A 20,644-nucleotide genomic window follows, 5' to 3' on the forward strand; every position below is an offset into this window, starting at 1 on the left:
GAAATCAGTAACCACAGTTTTAGTATCAAAGAATTTATTAGCAAGAAGGCACAAATTTCAAACTAAAGTACATAAAAATCCCAGTGTTTATGGTTATTATAAGTCTATCCTAATGAATTAATCGACACAAGTGGTAAGCAAAAGATATCATGTCCACTGTAAAGATGTGGAATGAAGCTCAAAGATGCCAAATGACTTGGTGTAAAGTCACAAAGCTAGTGAGTGACAAAGGGCAAAATTTTAATTCAAATATGTAGCATCTGCTATTAAATCTGAAGCATTTTCCATTAAGCCACACTGCTCTTCCATTTATATTTATTTCCTCTCAGCTTTTATTGTCAATGTTTACAGACAACAAAAAAGTATCCGTTTACCTGTTTCATGCCTGCAAGCACTGAATTAATGGGCACTTTGAATGCTGCTCAATCTAGGTAAACAGCAGACCTTCTCAAAAGGCAGTTTGGTAGGGAAGCAGTCCAAGAAGGAAGCAAACGTAAACATCACATACTAGAGACTGTGTGCAGACTTCTTTTCAGGGCCTGTGCATTGCTAAGGAGGGTACGAAGCACACAGGAGCTTGTAAAGGACCTCTAGGTGAACCTAGGGTTGCTTCATGATGAAATGACCAAGAGATTTACCAAATGTTTCCATGTAATCAGAAAAATTAGGGATATAAGATACAAAGTACAGTGGGTGGGGAGCTTCCCAAGAATCTGCCTGCTAACGCAAGAGACACATGAGACGCAGGCTCGATCCCTGGGTCGAGAAGATTCCCTTGAGGAGGTAATTTCAACCCACTCCAGTATTCTTGCCTGGATAATCCCGTGGACAGATGAGCCTGGCAGGGTACAGTCCATGGGGTCACAAAAGAGTTGGACACAACTGAGTGACTGAGCACACACGCACAGTGGGTTGGTGTTACAGAAATGGACAAAAGACTACAGGTCTAGCAGAGAATTAAGCACGTGATCCCAAAGTTTAAATCATGCAATATGAACACAGTAGTCAACAATACAGGAAAACCCGAACGCACTCTTATGTACCTAACCAAAGTAAAAATAATACTGTACAAAACTACTTCAAATGTCTTTTCTCTGCCTTAATTTATCAGCAGATGAGCCAACTGACCTGTTTTTTGAAATTTCCACTTACAAACATTCACATGAATATTAACTTCTCATATGTGGAATGAGAGTTGTCATTTTTTTCATAAGCTTCTGAGTAGGTGGCTTTACAAATCCAGGCTGTTATGTTTATTTATCTCTGAGCCTTTTAGAAAGGCATCTCTGTACGCTGACCCTTAAGAAAGCGGAGTTTCAGATCCTCAACTTATTAGCCTCCCCTCTTTCTCCTCAGTCATCCTCAAAGTTCCAGTAACGCTTTTAAAGGATTCAACTTCAGCAGTGGCTGGGGACACCAGATCCAGCAGTGTATTCCTAAATGCTATTTCACAAAATATATACTAAATCAAACAGGAAAGAGAAACACTAAATGCTTTATTCTATATTTTCAATTTAGTAATATAAACAATATTTACATAGCAATACATTTAGGTATTTACACAGCATTAACCAGAAGGCAGAAAGAAATGTTGCTTTGGGCATTAATGACCATTATACTTGAATAAGGTGACTTTTAAGTTCATAGTATCCAATGAAAAGGATTATTAAAGAGTATTTTGAAAAAAAATGATATCAGAGAATTATTGGCTACATGGCTCAGGCCTAAGTTTGCTTTCAATAAACCACTTTCACATAACATGATAACTTACAGTTCACCTGTTACTTATAATCTTTAAACACAATTAAAGAGCAAAAGTTTGGAAGTGCTTTTAGAATGTTGAGTAATTAAAATATATAAAAAACTATCTTGGGGGAAATGTCACATATTACAGCTCAATAATATAAATGATATTTATATATTATAGATATAAATATACTTCATGGAAACAGCATATTGACCTAATAATGCAGAGAAACAAAGGAATGAGAATGTACCATTTCACAAACTGCCTATTAATCCAACAGTGAATCAGTTCGCTGCCAGGGTGAGCAACTGAGTCAGCCCACATACAATTTCAAATATCTAAGCAAACGTGAAAATACTTTCAACATTTATTTAACCATAAAATATGTAAAACAAAATGCACTGAAAACTAGGCTTGAACTGGAATCAATTTTTTTTTTCAATGTGAGAAAATATACACAAATCTAGTTATAAAATAATCTTACAGACACAAATGATAGGGACTGTTTTGATTATCATTTTAAAAATGTTATGCTGAAAGCAATTTAGACTTTTTTTTTGGTCCCATTGTCAGAGCTATCTAGTTTACGAGCTGGTAAATTAAATACCATGCATAACAGGAAAACAGTATTTTTCATTGTATCGTATTACATATTCACAAAGCAAGTTTATGCTTCTATGAGTTATAAAAATAAATCTTCCTGTAGATTAGAAAACAAATAAAAATAGAATAATTTGTACTACAAGTTTTAAAAAATATGGCAAACTAACTTGATAATCATGAGCTTTTTTTGCCATGATCATAATTGCCTTTATCTATTCAGTAAATTAAATCAGGAATCTTTGATCCACCAGTGTTTTGGATGCCAAATTCTTCTGTCCTACTGCATTACGAATAAATCTAAAAATCTGAAAAAAAAAGTAAAAACAATTCAGAGGGAAAATATATATAAAGGAAATTAAATGTGTATGTCAGTTAAAATATCTAAATTAAACTAGCCAATTCTTGCAACTATTTATTTTCATGTATCAGACACCTGAATTCTATGGTGATACACAAAACTATTTCAAGACTATCATCTTTCATAATACTGAAGCAGCATATGTCCCTATTCAGAATATGTTTTAATAAATTAATACAAATTCCCTTATGTTCATAAGAATATACTTTTAAATATTTGGCAAGACAAGTTTCCCCTAGCTCTAAAATCTATGGAAATATCAAAAGAACTGTTATGAACAAAATTTGTTCATAATTCTAGGTCTCTATCAAGAACTAACCCATCACACCACTAACTCATACACTACTTTGACCTAAGTGGGGAACATGTGGGTGATACGAATGCTAACATTTCTAGAACAAACTTGGCTTTTCTTGAAGTCTCCGTTTCAGGTTCCACACTGATCCACGCAGCTGTTTTTTCATCCAAGCAGGCAGGTGATGTGTGAATTGAAAGTTACACTGGCTGAGCCCTGAGCTAGATCTCAGAGTTTGCCTTTCTGTAATGGTAACATCTGGTGCAGATGGTAAACGCAATTCTAATTCTGCTCAATGCTGGCATCTAAGAGAGAAAGGTAACTTAAATGTCTTCCTACTGGATTTCTTTCACATTTGCTCAAGCAACTTATGCCCTCCACGAGTCCTTGGTATTTCACTGACTCTGAAGGAGAGTGTAGAATGAACTTGGTTGAAATGTTTTTCCTTTCTTTGGCAGGGCTAATCAAATTCTAAATCTTTATAAATTCTGAGTGAAAGTAGACATTGTTACTCTCTGCAATAAAAATAAATATCTACTTCTCACATATTTCTCTTCAAAGAAATCCACAAAAAATTCTTAAATTTACCTCTTGTTGTAGGTATGTAAGGAAGGCTGCTAAAATAAAATTTTGGCAAGCCAAATCCACAACACAGAAGAACATCAGATCATAAATAAGAAGAGTAGCTTCATTTCCATAATACAGAACACTGCTGAAAGAATATCCTTCATCTATTAAAAAAAAAAGGCAATTTAGAAGATGTAAATTAGAAATTTAAAAATAGAATAATAAACATGTGGTAAATTTCTGGTGATAAAACTTGGATATTTAAAAACAACTAGTTACTATAATACTCCATGGTATTATATGTCAATTATACTTGAATTTAAAAAAAAGAAAAAATACTTCATGACTTATAAAAAATAAACAAGGGGTATTAAATTTGCTAATATAAAAGGTTAACCAAGGAAAGTAGTTTTAACATTTGCAGCAAAAGCTTGGTAACTGTTACTAATTTAAGTATACAGTCTATATTTTCAATGACCAGGTAATGGTCCTTTCTCTATTTGTTTATATAACTAAAGGTTAAAGAATCTTAGAAAAATTCTTGAAGATAGATGAAATTTAAAAAGCAAAACACACTCTCTTGTATAGCACAGCATTGTAAATAAAAACACAGCATTGTAAATCAACTATATTTCAATTTTTTTTTAAGGCAAAACAAAACCAGCAAGGACTAGAAGAGTGTTACAATTTAGGTTCTGCTCTGAGACCTCTTTTCATTCTCCAAGCTGGGGTGGCTTCATCCTTTTGGGGATGTGAACACCCTTTTAAGATTCTAATGAAAGGTACAGGCCCTTTCACAAGAGGCAGTGGGGAAAGCACACACATATGATTCTCGCACACAATTTCAGGGAGGGCCAGAGCCTCTTCAGCGATGCAGCGGCCCACGAACACTCAGTTAGGACCCTTGTTTTTATACAAGAGGGCATCTGGCTTGTTTATAACACTCTTTTTTGATCAGGATGCTAGTTACAGGAATATATTCAGTTTGTGAAAATTCACTGAGCATTAAGCTATATCCTTACAAGACGTGCACTTCTGTACATATACTTGTATACATATTCTAACAAACAAGCCAGCTCTGTAGACTCTTCCTGAGCAATCTTTCACTGCTGTTGCTCCAGCAATGACCTCCTCTGATGAGATTTCCCAACTTACTGTGCACTTTCACTTTCCCCTCAGATCCAGTCCCCCAGTCCCTTACATTTAATGGCTGACTGGACATCTCTTCCGAGATGTCCCAAAGGTACCATAGACACCACATACTCAAAACCAAACTCATCCTCTTCCCCTCACAACCTGATCCTCCACCTGCACTCTGTGTCTCGGTGAAGGGTGGCACCACCGCCAGCCACCTCGTCAAGCTAGAACTCCTCATCATTTTTGACTGCTCTTTCTCTCCTACCCCTTCTTTCCCTTAACATTTCTGGCCATCTCTTCCTCTTTATCCCCATCGCTACTGCCTTTGCTCATATTCTCATTTCCCAAAAGAGATGAAGATGGTGATGATGACTGTATTATTATTATTATTAGAAATGCTAACAACATCACTTTACTGAGTGCCCACCCACACCAGGTTCTTTACCCAATGATTACACATATGTAAACACAACAACCTTTAGAAGGTTATACTTTACAGAAGTTTAATAATTAAAGTTCAGAAAGGAAAACAACTTTCTCAAGTTCACAAAACTAGGAGCAGATTTCAAACCCAAGACCAGAAGACTCTGAAAGCTATATTCTTAATGACTAAGTTATATTATTATAGTCTTGCATCTGTTTAACTCCCGTCAAAATAATTCTTCCAATTTATCAATCAGATATGAAGGCTTTCTGATGACATCCATGTTCATTAGAAGTGGTTTCCAAATTATTTTGATCATGTATCCCTATCAGAATAAGATGTTGAGCATGCATCTCAGAATAGGCATAGTTTATGAATTACTACTGCATATAATTTTAAAAATATATAAATTAAGAATGATGGAATTGCAAATATACAAATAGACATTTTAATATTTTCTTCTCATACCTTCATGGAGCAACCAGTGCATGTCCTGTAGGACAAAACATTTTTTAAAAATGTTTTTGAAAACAAGTGCTCTACAGATAAAATAAAGCAAAACTCCTTAAGGTGTGAGACAAGGCCTTTGGGATTCAGTCTCTGCCTTCTTTATCATTCATGCAACTCTCTCACTCCATTCCAGGCTTCAATCATAAAGTTCATTAAGTACATAATGCCCTTTCCCCCTTCTGCACAAATATCTTCACCTCTCTTCCCTGGACCCTCCTGTTTGACAACTAACTTATTTTTAAGACCCAGTTCAAACTTCACCATGTTGTCATCTGGCTTCACTCTGCGTCTAGCTAAGTTTCCTTTCCACACCCAGTATAACTCGTGTCTGCACACACTTCTATCCCAGCATCACTCCACTCATCCATCACATGCCTGCCTTCCACAATCTGCTATCAAGATGCCCAAGGGAGGGACCATTGGTCTGTGTATCCCAGGACTGGCACAACATGTACTTCTCAATAACACCAGGGTGAGTGATATCCAGGCCAGGACACTGGGTATAGCATACCATTTCCATTCTTCCAAGCCACACAAGCGGTTATTAACATATATATTAAAAGTGACATATATACTTTCTTTTTAATGATAAAATAACCATTTTAGTCACTACTCCTGTCATACATATGTGCCATTCTTAAGAAGCTGGATAAAATGAAAACTTAAGATAAATCATAAACATTCTTCTTCTTTAAATGTTTCATAAGTGTGCCACTGAATGAATATTTCAATACATAAACTTCTATGTATTTGTTTTACTATCTCTTCCATGTGTACAACTGATTTTAAAATTCAGCTTCATTTTTTACTTTTTTGTAGAATAATTATCTTGTATATATATATTTCTTCCTACATGACCTATAATAAAATGGGACATAGAAAACTCCTATAATTCCTTAAAGTTTACTAAGTTTCCTAGATAAAGGTATAAAATCAAAAGAAAATAACTACAATTATGTTCTTTCAAGCTTGGGAAATAAAAATAAAGTTCAGCAAAGGCATTTGAAGGATACCATTGTAAAAGATGCTTTTTTCCATTGGTTCCATGAATTCCATGCCAAGAATTCTTTCAAGAAGCAATTTATCTTTTATAAAGTAGTCCATTTCCTTATGAACCTAATAGAAAAAATAAGAATCATTTGAAAATAGCAGTGAAATAAATGCTTCCCAATTTTTACAAAATCAGAAGGAAAGAAAAATAAAAATGAAAGTACCCAAAGAAAATCTTTGGGTTTGGTTCTTCCAAGACAATTTATTACACTGGACTTTATAACAAAATTCTCTTTAAGAATGTTTTAAATTTTAAATGCTGATAGTAGTACTTAGGGCTAGATGTACTGAAAATCAGTTTATAATGAACTTTTCATGAATACACCATAGCATATTTCTACAATAAATAATTGATAATATTTGGTAACTAACAAAATTCCAGTATAGACATATTTTAAGGTAATCATCATGCTAACAGACATGTAAAAATCTCATTTTACTTTTACATAACCTAACTCCATCCACAAAGTATTAATTTTTTCAGCCAAAACAGTATTAGTTTTTACAGCAAAACAACCAACCAACCAACCCCACAAGGGTTCTAAGTTCACTGACTTGGTTGACAGAAGAAATAACTGACATTCCTGGTTACCCTTTTTAAATACTGCATTTTGACTCTAGCTTAAAAAATGACGATACATACATGATCGATGAAAGAGCCAAGAAATTTATTCATAGTATGATATGCTTTTACACTCTGCTCGAAAGTACTTCCTGAGGAACTCAATAGTCTAGCAGGGCCATTTTTCTAATGTGAAAAAGAGACAAGGGTAAATGAAACATGCCTTACGTTCTCAGTATCTAAATAATACGAAATATTGAGAAAATATATCTGAATTATAGTTATACAAACCCTTGTTAGTGTCTCATGAATTCTGTCATAGTGTTGCCTCATCTGGCTAGAAATTGCAATCTGAAAAGTCTGACCATCTGTATTAGGTACCAAACCTCTTTGGCTACATAAATTTTCCTGAAAAGTTAAAAAAATTTATGTTAAGATCAAGATAATAAAAATTCTGCCTATCTAAAAAAGAAGATGCAATATTTAATATTATAAGACTTGGAAGCCAACTGAAGTTGTACGGAAACTCTATTTGAGACAAAGCAATTGTAACAGCACCCAAGGTTCACTACGCTCCAGGTCTTACTCATTTCTACTTCATTATACCCCTGTGCAGGTGGCTTTACTCCTCCCTACTTAAAAAAAAAAACTCCTACTAAGTTCACCATATATTGATAGTCTTAGCTTTCTTTATAATCAATTTATTGCTCTTTAATAAATGATAAAAAGTCTAGTCTTAGAATTAGCAACTTTTATAAATGGTCTTTTATTGTTCTCTAAACAATGAATACACTTCCTCAATTAATTTCACTAAAAAGGTAGTGATACATGACCCAATGGTTAATGTTACAGATCAGATATCTACTGCAAGTCTCTTTGACACAATTTGATTCCCGAGAACCATAAGTCTGTAACATTTTATCCTACCCCTGACCTAGCCAATTCTCATAGATGCTTCATGGTTCAGTTTAAGTATTCTTGCCTCCATTCTTAACTTTATTTGGCTACTCTGGAGCTTAACATTCTCCTCCTTTGTCTAAACCTAAGCTGCAAACATGACACTTGGTTTTCTACTGACTTAAAGGCAGTCTATGTGTAGTGAATTTCTTTATTAAAAAAAATCCTGATTATAGAGAATTTATAAAACACAGAGAAATACAAAAAGAAAAAAATTCGTCTATAATTGCAACACCAAGAGATACCAGTATTTTAAGGTATTTCATTAGTTGTTGTCTAGGCATATGCATAGAGATGGTATAAAATCTGGATCATACTGATTTCTTTTTCATGTAACATTATATTCTGAGCAACTCTTGGGATCATTAAATGTTCTATAAAACATGAGTTTTAATGTTTACCTAAGGTTTCGCTCTTATGGCAGAAAGTGAAGAGGAACTAAAAAGCCTCTTGATGAAAGTGAAAGTGGAGAGTGAAAAGTGAAGTTGGCTTAAAGCTCAACATTCAGAAAACGAAGATCATGGCATCTGGTCCCCATCACTTCATGGGAAATACATGGGAAAACAGTGGAAACAGTGTCAGACTTTATTTTTTTGGGCTCCAAAATCACTGCAGATGGTGACTGCAGCCATGAAATTAAAGACGCTTACTCCTTGGAAGGAAAAGTTATGACCAACCTAGATAGCATATTCAAAAGCAGAGACATTACTTTGCCAACAAAGGCTCATCTAGTCAAGGCTATGGTTTTTCCAGTGGTCATGTATGGATGTGAGAGTTGGACTGTGAAGAAGGCTGAGCGCTAAAGAATTGATGCTTTTGAACTGTGGTGTTGGAGAAGACTCTTGAGAGTCCCTTGGACTGCAAGGAGATCCAACCAGTCCATTCTGAAGGAGATCAGCCCTGGGATTTCTTTGGAAGGAATGATGCTGAAGCTGAAACTCCAGTACTTTGGCCACCACATGCGAAGAGTTGACTCATTGGAAAAGACTCTGATGCTGGGAGGGACTGGGGGCAGGAGGAGAAGGGGAAGACAGAGGATGAGATGGCTGGATGGCAGCACTGACTCAATGGACATGAGTCTGAGTGAACTCCGGGAGTTGGTGATGGACAGGGAGGCCTGGCGTTCTGCAATTCATGGGGTCGCAAAGAGTCAGACATGACTGAGAGACTGAACTGAACTGAACTGAAGGTTTCACTGTATAGATAAGCCAATTTACTTAATATTCTTTCATTTTTATGTATTCTTTGTCCTTATAAATAACCCATGATAAAGATCCTGAACGTAATCACTTATTCACATTGTTAATTATTTCCTTTAGTTAGATTCATAGAATCAGTAAGTTGAAGATAATGAACTCTCAGAAAGCTCTTGGTATATACTGTCAAATGCTTTCCAGCAGGTGTATGAAAATGTATCCTAAGATCAGTGCCCATTACACCCTGTCCTTGATGCTACTAAGTATTAGCTTTTTAAAATAAATTTGGTAATTTGAAGAAAATAAATGTTCTTTTCACATTCATTTCCTCCATGATTTGTGAGTTTAATATTTTTAGAGGTTTTTAGTCTATTCTGTTATTTACTTATTTTAAAAAATCTTTTTGTCATTGAAGAGGTTTTTTTTTTTTTTTTTTTGCTTGCTTGTTTTTTCTTTTTCTTGGCTGTGCTCATGTGATAGGCAGAATCTTAGTTTCCCAATCAGGATCAAACCAGTCCCCCTACAAAGGAAGCATGGAGTCTTAACCACTGGATTGCCAGGGAATTCCCTCTATTAAGCTTTTAACTTAGTTTGCTTATTGATTTATATGATTTTCAGTATTGTGATCAATATCTTTATCATATTTACTATGGAAATTTTACCCTATGTCTTTTATCTATATAATTGTGGCTATATAAGTGTTCTATACATTAATAAATATTAATAAATAATAAATATTCTATACAATAAATAATACTTTGATACTTTCTCTATTTTACACTTTGTCATCTCCCAAACTGAAATATTCTTTTCTAGGTTTTCATAGTTTCATTTTTAAAATTTAACTCTTCAATCCAAGTATAATTTCTCACAGTTAACCAACTGATTCAGTTCAATGTATTAAATAAATTGTTCCTCTAAAAGACGCTTACTCCTTGGAAGGAAAGTTATGACCAACCTAGATAGCATATTCAAAAGCAGAGACATTACTTTGCCAACAAAGGTCTGTCTATTCAAGGCTATGGTTTTTCCAATGGTCATGTATGGATATGAGAGTTGGACTATACAGAAAGCTGAGCACCGAAGAATTGATGCTTTTGAACTGTGGTGTTGGAGAAGACTCTTAAGAGTCCCTTGGACTGCAAGGAGATCCAACCAGTCCATCTGAAAGGAAACCAGTCCTGGGTGTTCATTGGAAGGACTGATGTTGAAGCTGAAACTCCAATACTTTGGCCACCTGATATGAAGAACTGACTCATTTGAAAAGACCCTGATGCTGAGGAAGATTGAGGGCAGGAGGAGAAGGGGACGACAGAGGATGAGATGGTTGGATGGCATCCCTGTTGCAATGGACGTGGGTTTGGGTAGACTCTGGCAGTTGTTTATGGACAAGGAAGCCTGGCGTGCTGCGGTTCATGGGATCGCATAGAGTCGGACATGACTGAGCGAGTGAACTGAACTGAGATGTTATGACCATGTTTTAAATTCTTGCAAGTCACAGGCATAGTCTGTTAATCAATAAATCCTCTTGGTTTTTCCTCTTAGGTACATATTTTTCTTTTTGAAATTTTCTTATGGAAGTTTTCTAAAATATATAGTAGAGAGAACAGTGAACCATCCATCACTCAACTTCAACAATTACAGTTTTACCAATTTTGTTTCATCTATCTTCCTAACTTTTTTCTTTTAAAGCAGACTCCAGATACCATGTCATTTCATTTGCAAATTAGTATCTCTAACCATTAAGACCTTGAAAAATATGCCATTTTCACACCTAATAAAATTGATCTTTCCTTAATATAATTTAATATTTAGCCCATTAAATCGCCAAGATTTTTTCCAAAGGTTTTTTTTTTTTTTAATTTGATAGTTGGCTCTTTGAATCAGGATCCAAAGTCTACACGTTGTATTTGATTTTTTTTTTTTCCCCTTAAAATTAACATCTAACAACTTTCTTCTACCACCACCATCACTCCTTTTCTTTTCATGCCTCTAATTTGTTGGGGACACTGGGTCATTTGTCTTATGAGACATCCTAACATTCTGCATCTGGCTAAACACTTCTGTGGTATTACTTATTTTGTCTCTCTATCCCCTCTATTTACTGTAAACTAGGGACTTGATTTCCTGTTAGAGCTAGAGTCTTGATTACATTCAGGCTCAATTTTCTTAGGCAAGAGTATTTCATGGGTGATATTAGGTATTTCCTCACTGCATCATAACAGGAAGTACATCATGTCAGTCTTCCTAATTTTTTCATGTTGTAAGATTGAGCCAGTGTGTTCAGAAAATGTCAACCTGACTATAAAGTTCCCTGTTATCCTTCATTCAATTGTTTTAGCATCCATTGATGACTGTAGCCTATATACATTAATTCATTAGTCAATACAAAATGGTAATTTTCTAACTTAGAATTCTTTTACTTGCTTCCATCAGGAAGATCTTTCCCTCGTGAACTATTCAGTTTACCTTGAAATACACTCCATAAAGGAACTGCAGGATGATATGTGATTTGTTCTCTTTTAATGTTCAGGGTAATGAGTCGATATTCTAGCAACTTTTAAAAGTAATCAATGAGGATTTTTTAAAATACTACTACAAATCCCAGATTATGAAAACCTCTCAGCTTAAAAAAACAAAATGATGTAAAATATACCGCTTCTCTTTTAAGATTCATATTCATTTCTTCCATATTAGTATCAGCATGCCCATGTACTGATCTACCATGGATGTAGTAGCCAAAACATCTGTGGGATAACAGAAACACTGATATCTATAAAAAGAGAAGGAACAGTTAGCAATTCATCTGCAAAACAATAAAAATTAAGTTCTTGAAATTGCTTCCTTTCTCTCAAAATAATGAGAGTTGAATTCTTAGACAACATAAAAAGGGAATAATAAGGTAATAAAGGATAATGAAGTTATTTTAAAAAGTAGATGGAAAAGAGACTGAAGACACTTCCAAGAAAAGAAGAAACAGGATTGATACATGAAAATCTTTCAGGGATTTCAGGCTAAGTCAACAATTTGGTAGCATAAGGGATTTATAATTAAGAACTTGCAAATAGAGAAGGAAATTTTAAGACAGCAAATATTAAACTTGTAGCTCATTATAACCATCTCTGGAATTAACCACCAGTGGAAATCAGACTAAAAATCCAATCATACCAAATCACTTTTAAAGCCTCTTTTAATGTACTCATGACCTTTAAAAAGAGAGAAATAACAGTTGCAAGATAAAGTCAGAAAGTACTTACATTACTCATACAGCACAAATCAACAAACTGTCGAATTTTATCTTCTATAAATCTCTCATAGAAGACGGCAAAGAACACAATCTGAAACATTAAGCCAAGTTCATGCTTATTAGATTTTAGGATTTAATTTTCTTTTATAGCCACAGTATAGTAAGAATAACTAAATTCCAAACAAGAACATAGGGGCCAATAATGATTCCTGTGGGATAAAATCCTACTTAGCATTTCCTATTCTTCTGTCAAAGGAAGAGTGTTTTGGAATTCTGTTAAGATTCACTGAGGGGGCTTATTTTGAATTTAAAAACTTTTCTGTGTCATTAAATAAGATAGGACAAACACAGGGAGAGGAAGTAAGGAGCTTTGAAAACCTTAGGATAAACCAATGCATTATGGCCAGTTTAGGTCTAGTTCTGCAATTCTGCTCATCTCCTAAATTCCAAAGTCTACTAGAGAAATTGCTTTTGCTTTTCAAATTAATCTCTGATAGAGTAGCATATAGAAAGCATATGTCAAGTATTGTGTTTCAACTACAGATAGTGTGTTAAACATTCAGATGGAATGGTTTCAGGTGTTTTCTTAGATTTAATAATACTGCAAAGGGAAGTTATATAAATCAAAAGAGAAGAGTTTACACTGTAGAGCTTAGATATCCTTCAGAGAAAGACAGCACTTCCTAACCACCCTATTCAAAGCTGTCCCCACTCCTAACTTTCCTCCCCCTTACCTCCCTCTACTTGCTATCTCATCTGCCTGCTGACGCTCTTCACAGCACTTGTCACAACTTGTAACTTGTTCCTGTTATAGCGTATCTTTTGGCTCGCCAGTGCCTCCCACATAAAATATACTCAGATATGGGAATTAATACATAAATGAATGTACAGCAGCTGAATACTGAAAACCCTTTCCTAAATACACTACGCACATATTTTAAAGCTCCTTTAAATGACATGAAAAACAGTAACACAGTTTAAAAACTAAGAGATACCACTTAAAAATTGAAGAAGCTGGGCTGCAGAGTGAATAATAAAACCTAACCTTATGAGAATCAAGAAGTGTTTGTACAGACAAATTTATGGAACTGCTAAAAGTTAACTCCTTTAACCTTTATGGTTAAAGGAACTCTTAAGGATGCATAAACACTGATAATCTGAGGATGTGCCCATGGAGAGACATATGTCTCTATCAAATGACAGCAGAGTGGAAAACAAAAAATGAGGTTAGACAGCAGTGCCCAGGACGGCTAGCTGCTGCTCCAATGAGCCTTTCCCCTCTCTCCCTGGGACAGCCCCCTTGTGTGGGCGAGCTGCTGCCCAGCGGACAGTGGGGGGAGTACTGGCCACGTGACCAAGTTCTGGCCAAGGAGAGGTTGAAGACACTTCTGAAAAGGCTCTCAAGGAGGAGGGGGTGAGCGGTCATCACACTCCCCGGCTCAGCTGCCCTCCAGTCTGCAAGGAGGACCAGCCCCCGCCCCGCACAGCCCCCAAGCTGGGGCCCTTGCCCCATTCCTGCCCGCTCACCCCATCATGCCAGAACATCTGGACTCACTGCTCACACTCAAGGATTACAAGGGCCAGACACTAACTGAACACACGTTTCAGGATCTGACTCTTTTCTACGGCACTTGGATTTATCTACGGGTATGTGGCTCAACAGTCTGGGTGGGCTACATAATTATGGCAGGATTTGCCTTATTGCATTTGCTGATGTTTCCTTCACGGCCCATTTATCGCCGACACCCCGTCAAGGGGTTACCTGTTCAAGACTCCGGCACACAAGACAAGAAACCAGGGGAAAAAGAAAATTAAGAGGCATGCTAAAAATAATTGATAGGGGTTTTCACGGTTCAGCTTTACTACTTCACCTGCTTGTTTCATGTGAATGAGCTAAACAGTTTTCTTACCTAAAATACGAGCTAAAAACCACCTACGCTCAGCTATATACAGATTCTGTTCTCCTTGTGTTTTACTTCTCAATTAGGTTTTGATTTATAAAACTTTTAGACTTTCTTTTTTTTTTGATAAGAATATTTTTATTGTATTATTAAATACCATCTTTTTTCCACTGTTACAAATTTGTAGATACTACATGAATGATGATACATAATTTATATTTTATAGTTTGCCGATATGATGTATTTACACATGCAGTTAGTACCAATGTCATGCTACATTTCCTTAGGAGATGCTCGTTCAAAACAAAAAACGTGAGCAAAATGTGAGCAGCTTATCTACTGTAGGAAAATATTTCTGGAGGGTGGAATGTATACCAACCTGCACCTGCATGTTCAGTATTAACAATATTAGATTAATTTAGACTCCTGGGTCATGTTCCCTTTTCTTTTAAAATAATACACATAATTTAAGCCACACACTTAGAAAAGTTTCCTTCTTTTTTTTCTACCCACCCCACCTCATTCTTCCCTTTTCGGTACTTAAGAAAGAACATAGATATACCAGGGTCCAGCAGCCAATAATAAGGGGCCATAATCTCAAAACAGAAGTGGCATTTAACCGTGATACCATTTAAAAAGCAAAACATTAGAAAAATATTTGGAAGCTAAACATGAATCAGAGTTCAGCAGTGATTTTTCTGGTTATTAGATATGTCATGGCATCACCTGCTGCACAGCCAAGAAATGAGACACTGCGTTGGGAAGAAAAAGGTAATGCTAAAATTATTTCAGCTGGAACTTGAGGTGCTAAAAGATCATTTAAGTCATTTATTTTGATAACATAAATAATCCATACACATCAAGTGTATTAACAGATCTGTAACTTTTGCCACAACGTTACGAATGTTGAAAGATGTACATTTATTAAAAAATTATATATTTACTGAGCCATGAAGTTGTAATGGGGCACGATAAGACTTTGTTTTCACAATCTTCCTCTGAAATGGAGAAAACACAAGTATGCAAAGTTTCTGCAGGTCTATAAAATAAGGAAGAATAAATGCCTCATAAATGATAATCATTTAACTACTAAAGATTCATAATTCATTATGGGTAGTTAAGCTGTTGTAATGTTTTCAATTAAAATTCATAGTGGAAAAAAAAAAAAAGAGCAAAGGGTGAGGTCTTCTCCCCTGGTTCACACCTGCAACCTCATCAGACATTATGGACCATGAGGTGACCTTCGAGGTAAAGTCCTGAAGGGCAAAGCAGAACAACAGGCCTCCAGGTCTGACAGCAGCCACCCTGCTGGGCCTGCACTGCTGACCCCTACTCTTCTTTCTCATGAGACAGAGAAAAGCTATTTTCATTACAGGCCCTGTCAGTCTGGATTTTTTTTTTTAGTTGTTGTACTCAACCAATATGAAAAGCTTCAGATGGTATTCCTTTAAATTTTCTGCTGCTTGCTGCTGCTAAGTCACTTCAGTCTCGTCTGACTCTGTGTGATCCCATAGACGGCAGCCCCCCAGGTTCCCCAGTCCCTGGGATTCTCCAGGCAAGAACACTGGAGTGGGCTGCCATTTCCTTCTCCAATGCATGAAAGTGAAGAGTGAGAGTGAAGTCGCTCAGTCGTGTCCGACTCTTAGAGACCCCATGGACTTCAGCCCACCAGGCTCCTCCGTCCATGGGATTTTCCAGGCAAGAGTACTGGAGTGGGGTGCCATTGCCTTCTCCACATCCAGATAAATCTGATCTGTTCACAAAAACTGTATTAGTGACATACAGTGACAAACAACAGTCACTGTCACTGCTGTATGTCACCAGGGATTCCCTGGTGGCTCAGCTGGTAAAGAATCTGCCTGTAGTGTGGGAGCCCTGGGTTCGATCCCTGGGTTGGGAAGATCCCCTGGAGGGGAATAGCTACCCACTCCAGTGTTCTGGCCTAGAGAATTTCATGGACTGTACAGTCCATGAAGTCACAAAAAGTCAGACATTACTGAGCAACTTTCACGTAAGTTATATCTCAATAAAACTGAAAGGGGAAAAAAAAAATCAAACCCCATATTATTTTAATCTAATTTTATTTCAAATCCTAATTTCTGTTTGTCTTTCTTCTGTGACTGTCAAACTATCCCTCACTAGCTCTATTCTGCAACTTTAAGTTTGAACAACTCTTAACAATGACACCTAGATCCAATTCTGTAGGAATTTGGGGACTTCAATTCCAAAATCTTTTAAAATTCAGTTTTTAAGGCAAATATAAGCTCTCCAGTTTATAGGAAGTCCCACCTTCCTTTGCTTATAAAGAAGTTAAAGAAATCTTAATCAAACTGAAAGGCTTTTCCCACTCATTGGAGAGTCTGTAAGCAAGAGAAAGAAATGCAGAGACTAGAGTTAGTTAAGTGCTGTAGCTCCTGCTTCTCTCTTTTTCCTTTCATTCTTTTCATTTTTTTTTTAGCTATAAGAAGATAAAGGAAATAAGCATAGCAAAGATCCTCTGCTAGAGCCGTGGGTCCTCAGATTTATTTTTAGTTTCAGCTATTTCAATTAATATTTCAAAGAAAATTTCAGCAGGGGTACTGGTAATTTGAGTGAGATTTAATGATATATAAATGGATGTAAACAAAATGTTAGTTTCAAAAGCAAAGATTGAGGGTACCTTAGAATTTCCTATCATTATATATAAACTAAATCCTGCAGACTCTGAAGGACCCTTCAGAGCCCCACTACTGATAAGAAATGAAATCTGAAATCAGATTGTCTGAGTTCAAATTTCTGTTCTGCTGGTTTCTTTTTCTTTTTTTGTTTTGCTGATTTCTAATTGTTCTGGGTTCAAATTCCAGTTCTGCTCATTTCTAATTGATTTCTAATATAATATTTGGGCAAATATTTAACCTTTCTGTGCCACCACATCCTCATCTATAAAATGAGGATATTTAAAAGAATCTATCTCTGAGGGCTACTAAGTAAGTTCATCTGTGTAATGCAATTAACACAGTGCTAGGTTAGCATACTATGTAAGAAATTAGCTATTTGCTATCTTTATTATTAATACACTGACCCAATGGACTGTAGCCTGCCAGGTTCCTCCGTCCATGGGATTTCCCAGGCAAGAATACTGGAGTGGGTTGCCATTTCCTTCTCCAGGGCATCTTCCCAATCCAGGGATTGAACCTGGGTCTCCTGCATTGCAGGCAGACTCTTTGCCGTCTGAGCCACCAGGGAATCTTTATTATTGTTCCTGTCACCTTCTTTATACTACAGAAATCCTGTTGTGGTCAAGAGCTGACGATCAGTATGTAAACAGAGTTAAAAATATAGACAGGTAATGTTACTTAAAAGTATAATCTCCTGTTACCTGTATAAGTCCAATGACCAGCCAAAGAGCAGAAGATACCGCGTATCTCAAAATGCGGCTGTAAGGAGCTATGTAGCTAGGTGGGCTTCTGGAAAGACTAGAGGATGAGTCCATTAATGCTAAGTTCTTAAATCCCACAACCTTAAATAAAAAGAACAAAATAATTTTAAAAGATATGGATAAAGAAAACCCCTGTAGTCTGAAAATGAGACACTTCTCTCTACTCCTTCCCTTGAAAAACTAAAGTATTCAAGTTTGTACAAACAGTAGAAAATCTAGATAAAAATAATTATCCAGTATTTTAATTATAAAGTATTTAATACAAAATTTTAGTTAGTCCATTAGGTAGTCTCTTCAATATGACTCAAGGCCAGTTCAGTTCAGTTGCTCAGTCATGTCCGACTCTTTGAGACCCCATGGACTGCAGCACACCAGGCCTCCCTGTTCATCACCAACTCCTGGAGCTTGCTCAAACTCATGTCCATCGAGTTGGTGGTGCCATCCAACCATCTCATCCTCTGTCATCCCCTCCGACTCAAGGCCAAATATAACTTTATTATCATATACACTGACAAAGCTTAAAAATTTCTGTCAAAAAAATAAAGCTGTGGCTCAGCTGGTTAAGAATCTGCCTGCAGTGTGGCAGACTTGGGTTCGATCCCAGGGTTGGGAAGATCCCCTAGAGAAGGGAAGGGCTACCCACTCCAGTATTCTGGCCTAGAAAATTTCATAGACTATAGTCCATAGGGTAGCAAAGAGTCGAACACAACTGAGCAACTTTCACTTTCAGTAAACTACCAATGAACAACCAGCAATCCATGCCAGGCACTACGCAAAATACTTTTTATACTTTAAAACACTATTTTCCAAAATGCCTTTTGAGGAAGATATCATGTTATACTCACCTCTATGCCTTCTACTCTCATAGATTAAAGGCTCTGGAAAGTTTTATGGTAAAGGAAGTTACATGATTTTATGGAATCCAGTATTTTCCAAACTTAGTTGATTATAAAATGACTTTCTCACACAATCCCTTTTAAGCTTTAAGAAACTGGACTATAAGTAAGTTTTTGAGATAGTGTTCTTATGTCCCAGAGACACACACGTTCTTCTAGGTTCAGAAAATGGAAGGAAGGAGAAAAGCAAGAAAGAAGGAAAAAGGAAGGCAGACAAACAAAAAAGTCCAACAAAATTTATATCAAACCTTACTTAAGCAGTTAGTTCTAGAGAAAACCTGTTACTTATACAGTTTCCATATTTCAGTCTCATATTCAGTTCTGAATACTTCCTTTGATAATTCTACCCAGGTCCATCAAGTAACTGTAAAGGGATCATAAGCATGTACCCATTCAGTGTGTGTTGTTAGGCTGTAGCCCCAAATCCTAACACAGGACATGGTCCTTAGTAGGTGTTCAAGGACAGAAAGAATGGTGGTTCCAGGTCTGGGGAGAGGGGAAAAGACAAGTACAGAGTTTTAGTTTTGCAAGATGAAGAGTTCTAGAGATGGACTGTACGACAATACGAGTGTACTTAACAGTACTGAACTGTATACTTAAAATGATAAATTTCATGTTATGTGTATGTTTTAAAGGCTCGATAATAATATTTTAAACTTTAGAAAACTCACTGATAGGAAAACTTAGCTGGAATTACATTAAATTAACATTTATGAGGTACCCATAAGTTGCATATAATTATATCAAATAGTTTATACCTCCAAAAGGAAGAGGACAGTAAGTACTTGAAAGAGTGGGTTAATTTTTCTCACAGTCTGAATTTCGTTCCATTCATTTGCCACAAAATAAGTTCTCCATATGCTTACAGGAACAGTAGCACTCCGAACACCACCCTCACCTGGTTGGGAAGATAAAACGAGTAAAACGTTTCACCTTCTCTGCTTTACAATGGTGGCAAAAGAAACTTGGTACAAATGGTTACTTTCATTACCTTCAACAGCTTTAAGAACCTTTCCTTTAGGCCGCTCCCAATCGATAAAGAATATGTCTATGGTAATCTGGGAGATGAGCTTATGCAAAAATTGTAGAGCCTGAGAATGACAAAAAAACACCTTAAAGTACTGGCATGAAGTCTGCTCATGAAACCAACACTGATTCTTTAAGAACCAAACATCTGCAATCACAAGAAGATATATGGGGCTTCCCTGATGGCTCAAATGGTAAACAATCTGCCTGCAATGGGGGAGACTCAGGGTCAACCCCTGGGTCAGGAAGATCCCCTGGAGAAGGGAATGGCAACCCACTCCAGTATTCCTGCAGAGAATCCCATGGACAGAGGAGCCTGGCGGGCTACGGTCCATGGGGTCACAAAAAGTCAGAGCGACTAACATTTTCACTCTAAGTTTCACAAGTGACAAAGTCGTCATACCATCAGGGGCTCACCAGAAACTCATCACATAACAGTCACCAAATTCACAGACTTTTACAGACATATTAATTTCACCTTTCCTTCTTCTGTCTTTCTTAGAAATAGGAATATGAAAGTAGACATACTACCTCCCTCCTCATGCAGGGATCTTGCATAAATGACTCTCTTTCCCAAGGTTTCCAAAAGCCTTTAACTTCTTTATAAGGAAAGGTATCTCCAACTGTAATTTGTTTGTCCTAATGAAAGTTTTAGGATGCTCTTACTGCCTTTTTCTCTATTTCTACTATTAAGATTTCTGATGAAAAAAATATCCTTTTCATTTACAGAGTATGTTTAAACTGAGGCTT

General features: G+C 36.4%; 1 protein-coding gene and 1 pseudogene across 6 annotated transcripts in view; one reads left to right on the plus strand and one right to left on the minus strand.

The window, feature by feature from the left end:
* Window positions 1-1,475: 1,475 nt before the first annotated feature.
* The window catches only part of TMEM67 (transmembrane protein 67), a 46,016-nt gene continuing 26,847 nt past the window's right edge, over window positions 1,476-20,644 (minus strand). For 4 of the 6 annotated variants that reach the window (XM_027561558.1, XM_027561559.1, XM_027561553.1 and 1 more), the window contains 10 exons: window positions 19,860-19,959; window positions 19,627-19,766; window positions 17,913-18,053; window positions 12,664-12,744; window positions 12,063-12,179; window positions 7,545-7,661; window positions 7,335-7,439; window positions 6,655-6,757; window positions 3,592-3,734; window positions 1,476-2,655 (listed from right to left, as the gene is read on the minus strand). In XM_027561558.1, coding sequence (XP_027417359.1) covers window positions 2,575-2,655; window positions 3,592-3,734; window positions 6,655-6,757; window positions 7,335-7,439; window positions 7,545-7,661; window positions 12,063-12,179; window positions 12,664-12,744; window positions 17,913-18,053; window positions 19,627-19,766; window positions 19,860-19,959 — 1,128 coding nt within the window. In that variant the 3' untranslated portion in view covers window positions 1,476-2,574. The remainder of the gene's footprint in view (window positions 2,656-3,591; window positions 3,735-6,654; window positions 6,758-7,334; window positions 7,440-7,544; window positions 7,662-12,062; window positions 12,180-12,663; window positions 12,745-17,912; window positions 18,054-19,626; window positions 19,767-19,859; window positions 19,960-20,644) is intronic. The other 2 variants (XM_027561556.1, XM_027561557.1) reach the window with 2 other exon arrangements.
* Window positions 12,751-14,490, plus strand: LOC113904421 (annotated as a pseudogene).

The sequence above is a fragment of the Bos indicus x Bos taurus genome, chromosome 14 (genome assembly GCF_003369695.1).
Source record: "Bos indicus x Bos taurus breed Angus x Brahman F1 hybrid chromosome 14, Bos_hybrid_MaternalHap_v2.0, whole genome shotgun sequence".
NCBI lineage: Eukaryota > Metazoa > Chordata > Mammalia > Artiodactyla > Bovidae > Bos > Bos indicus x Bos taurus.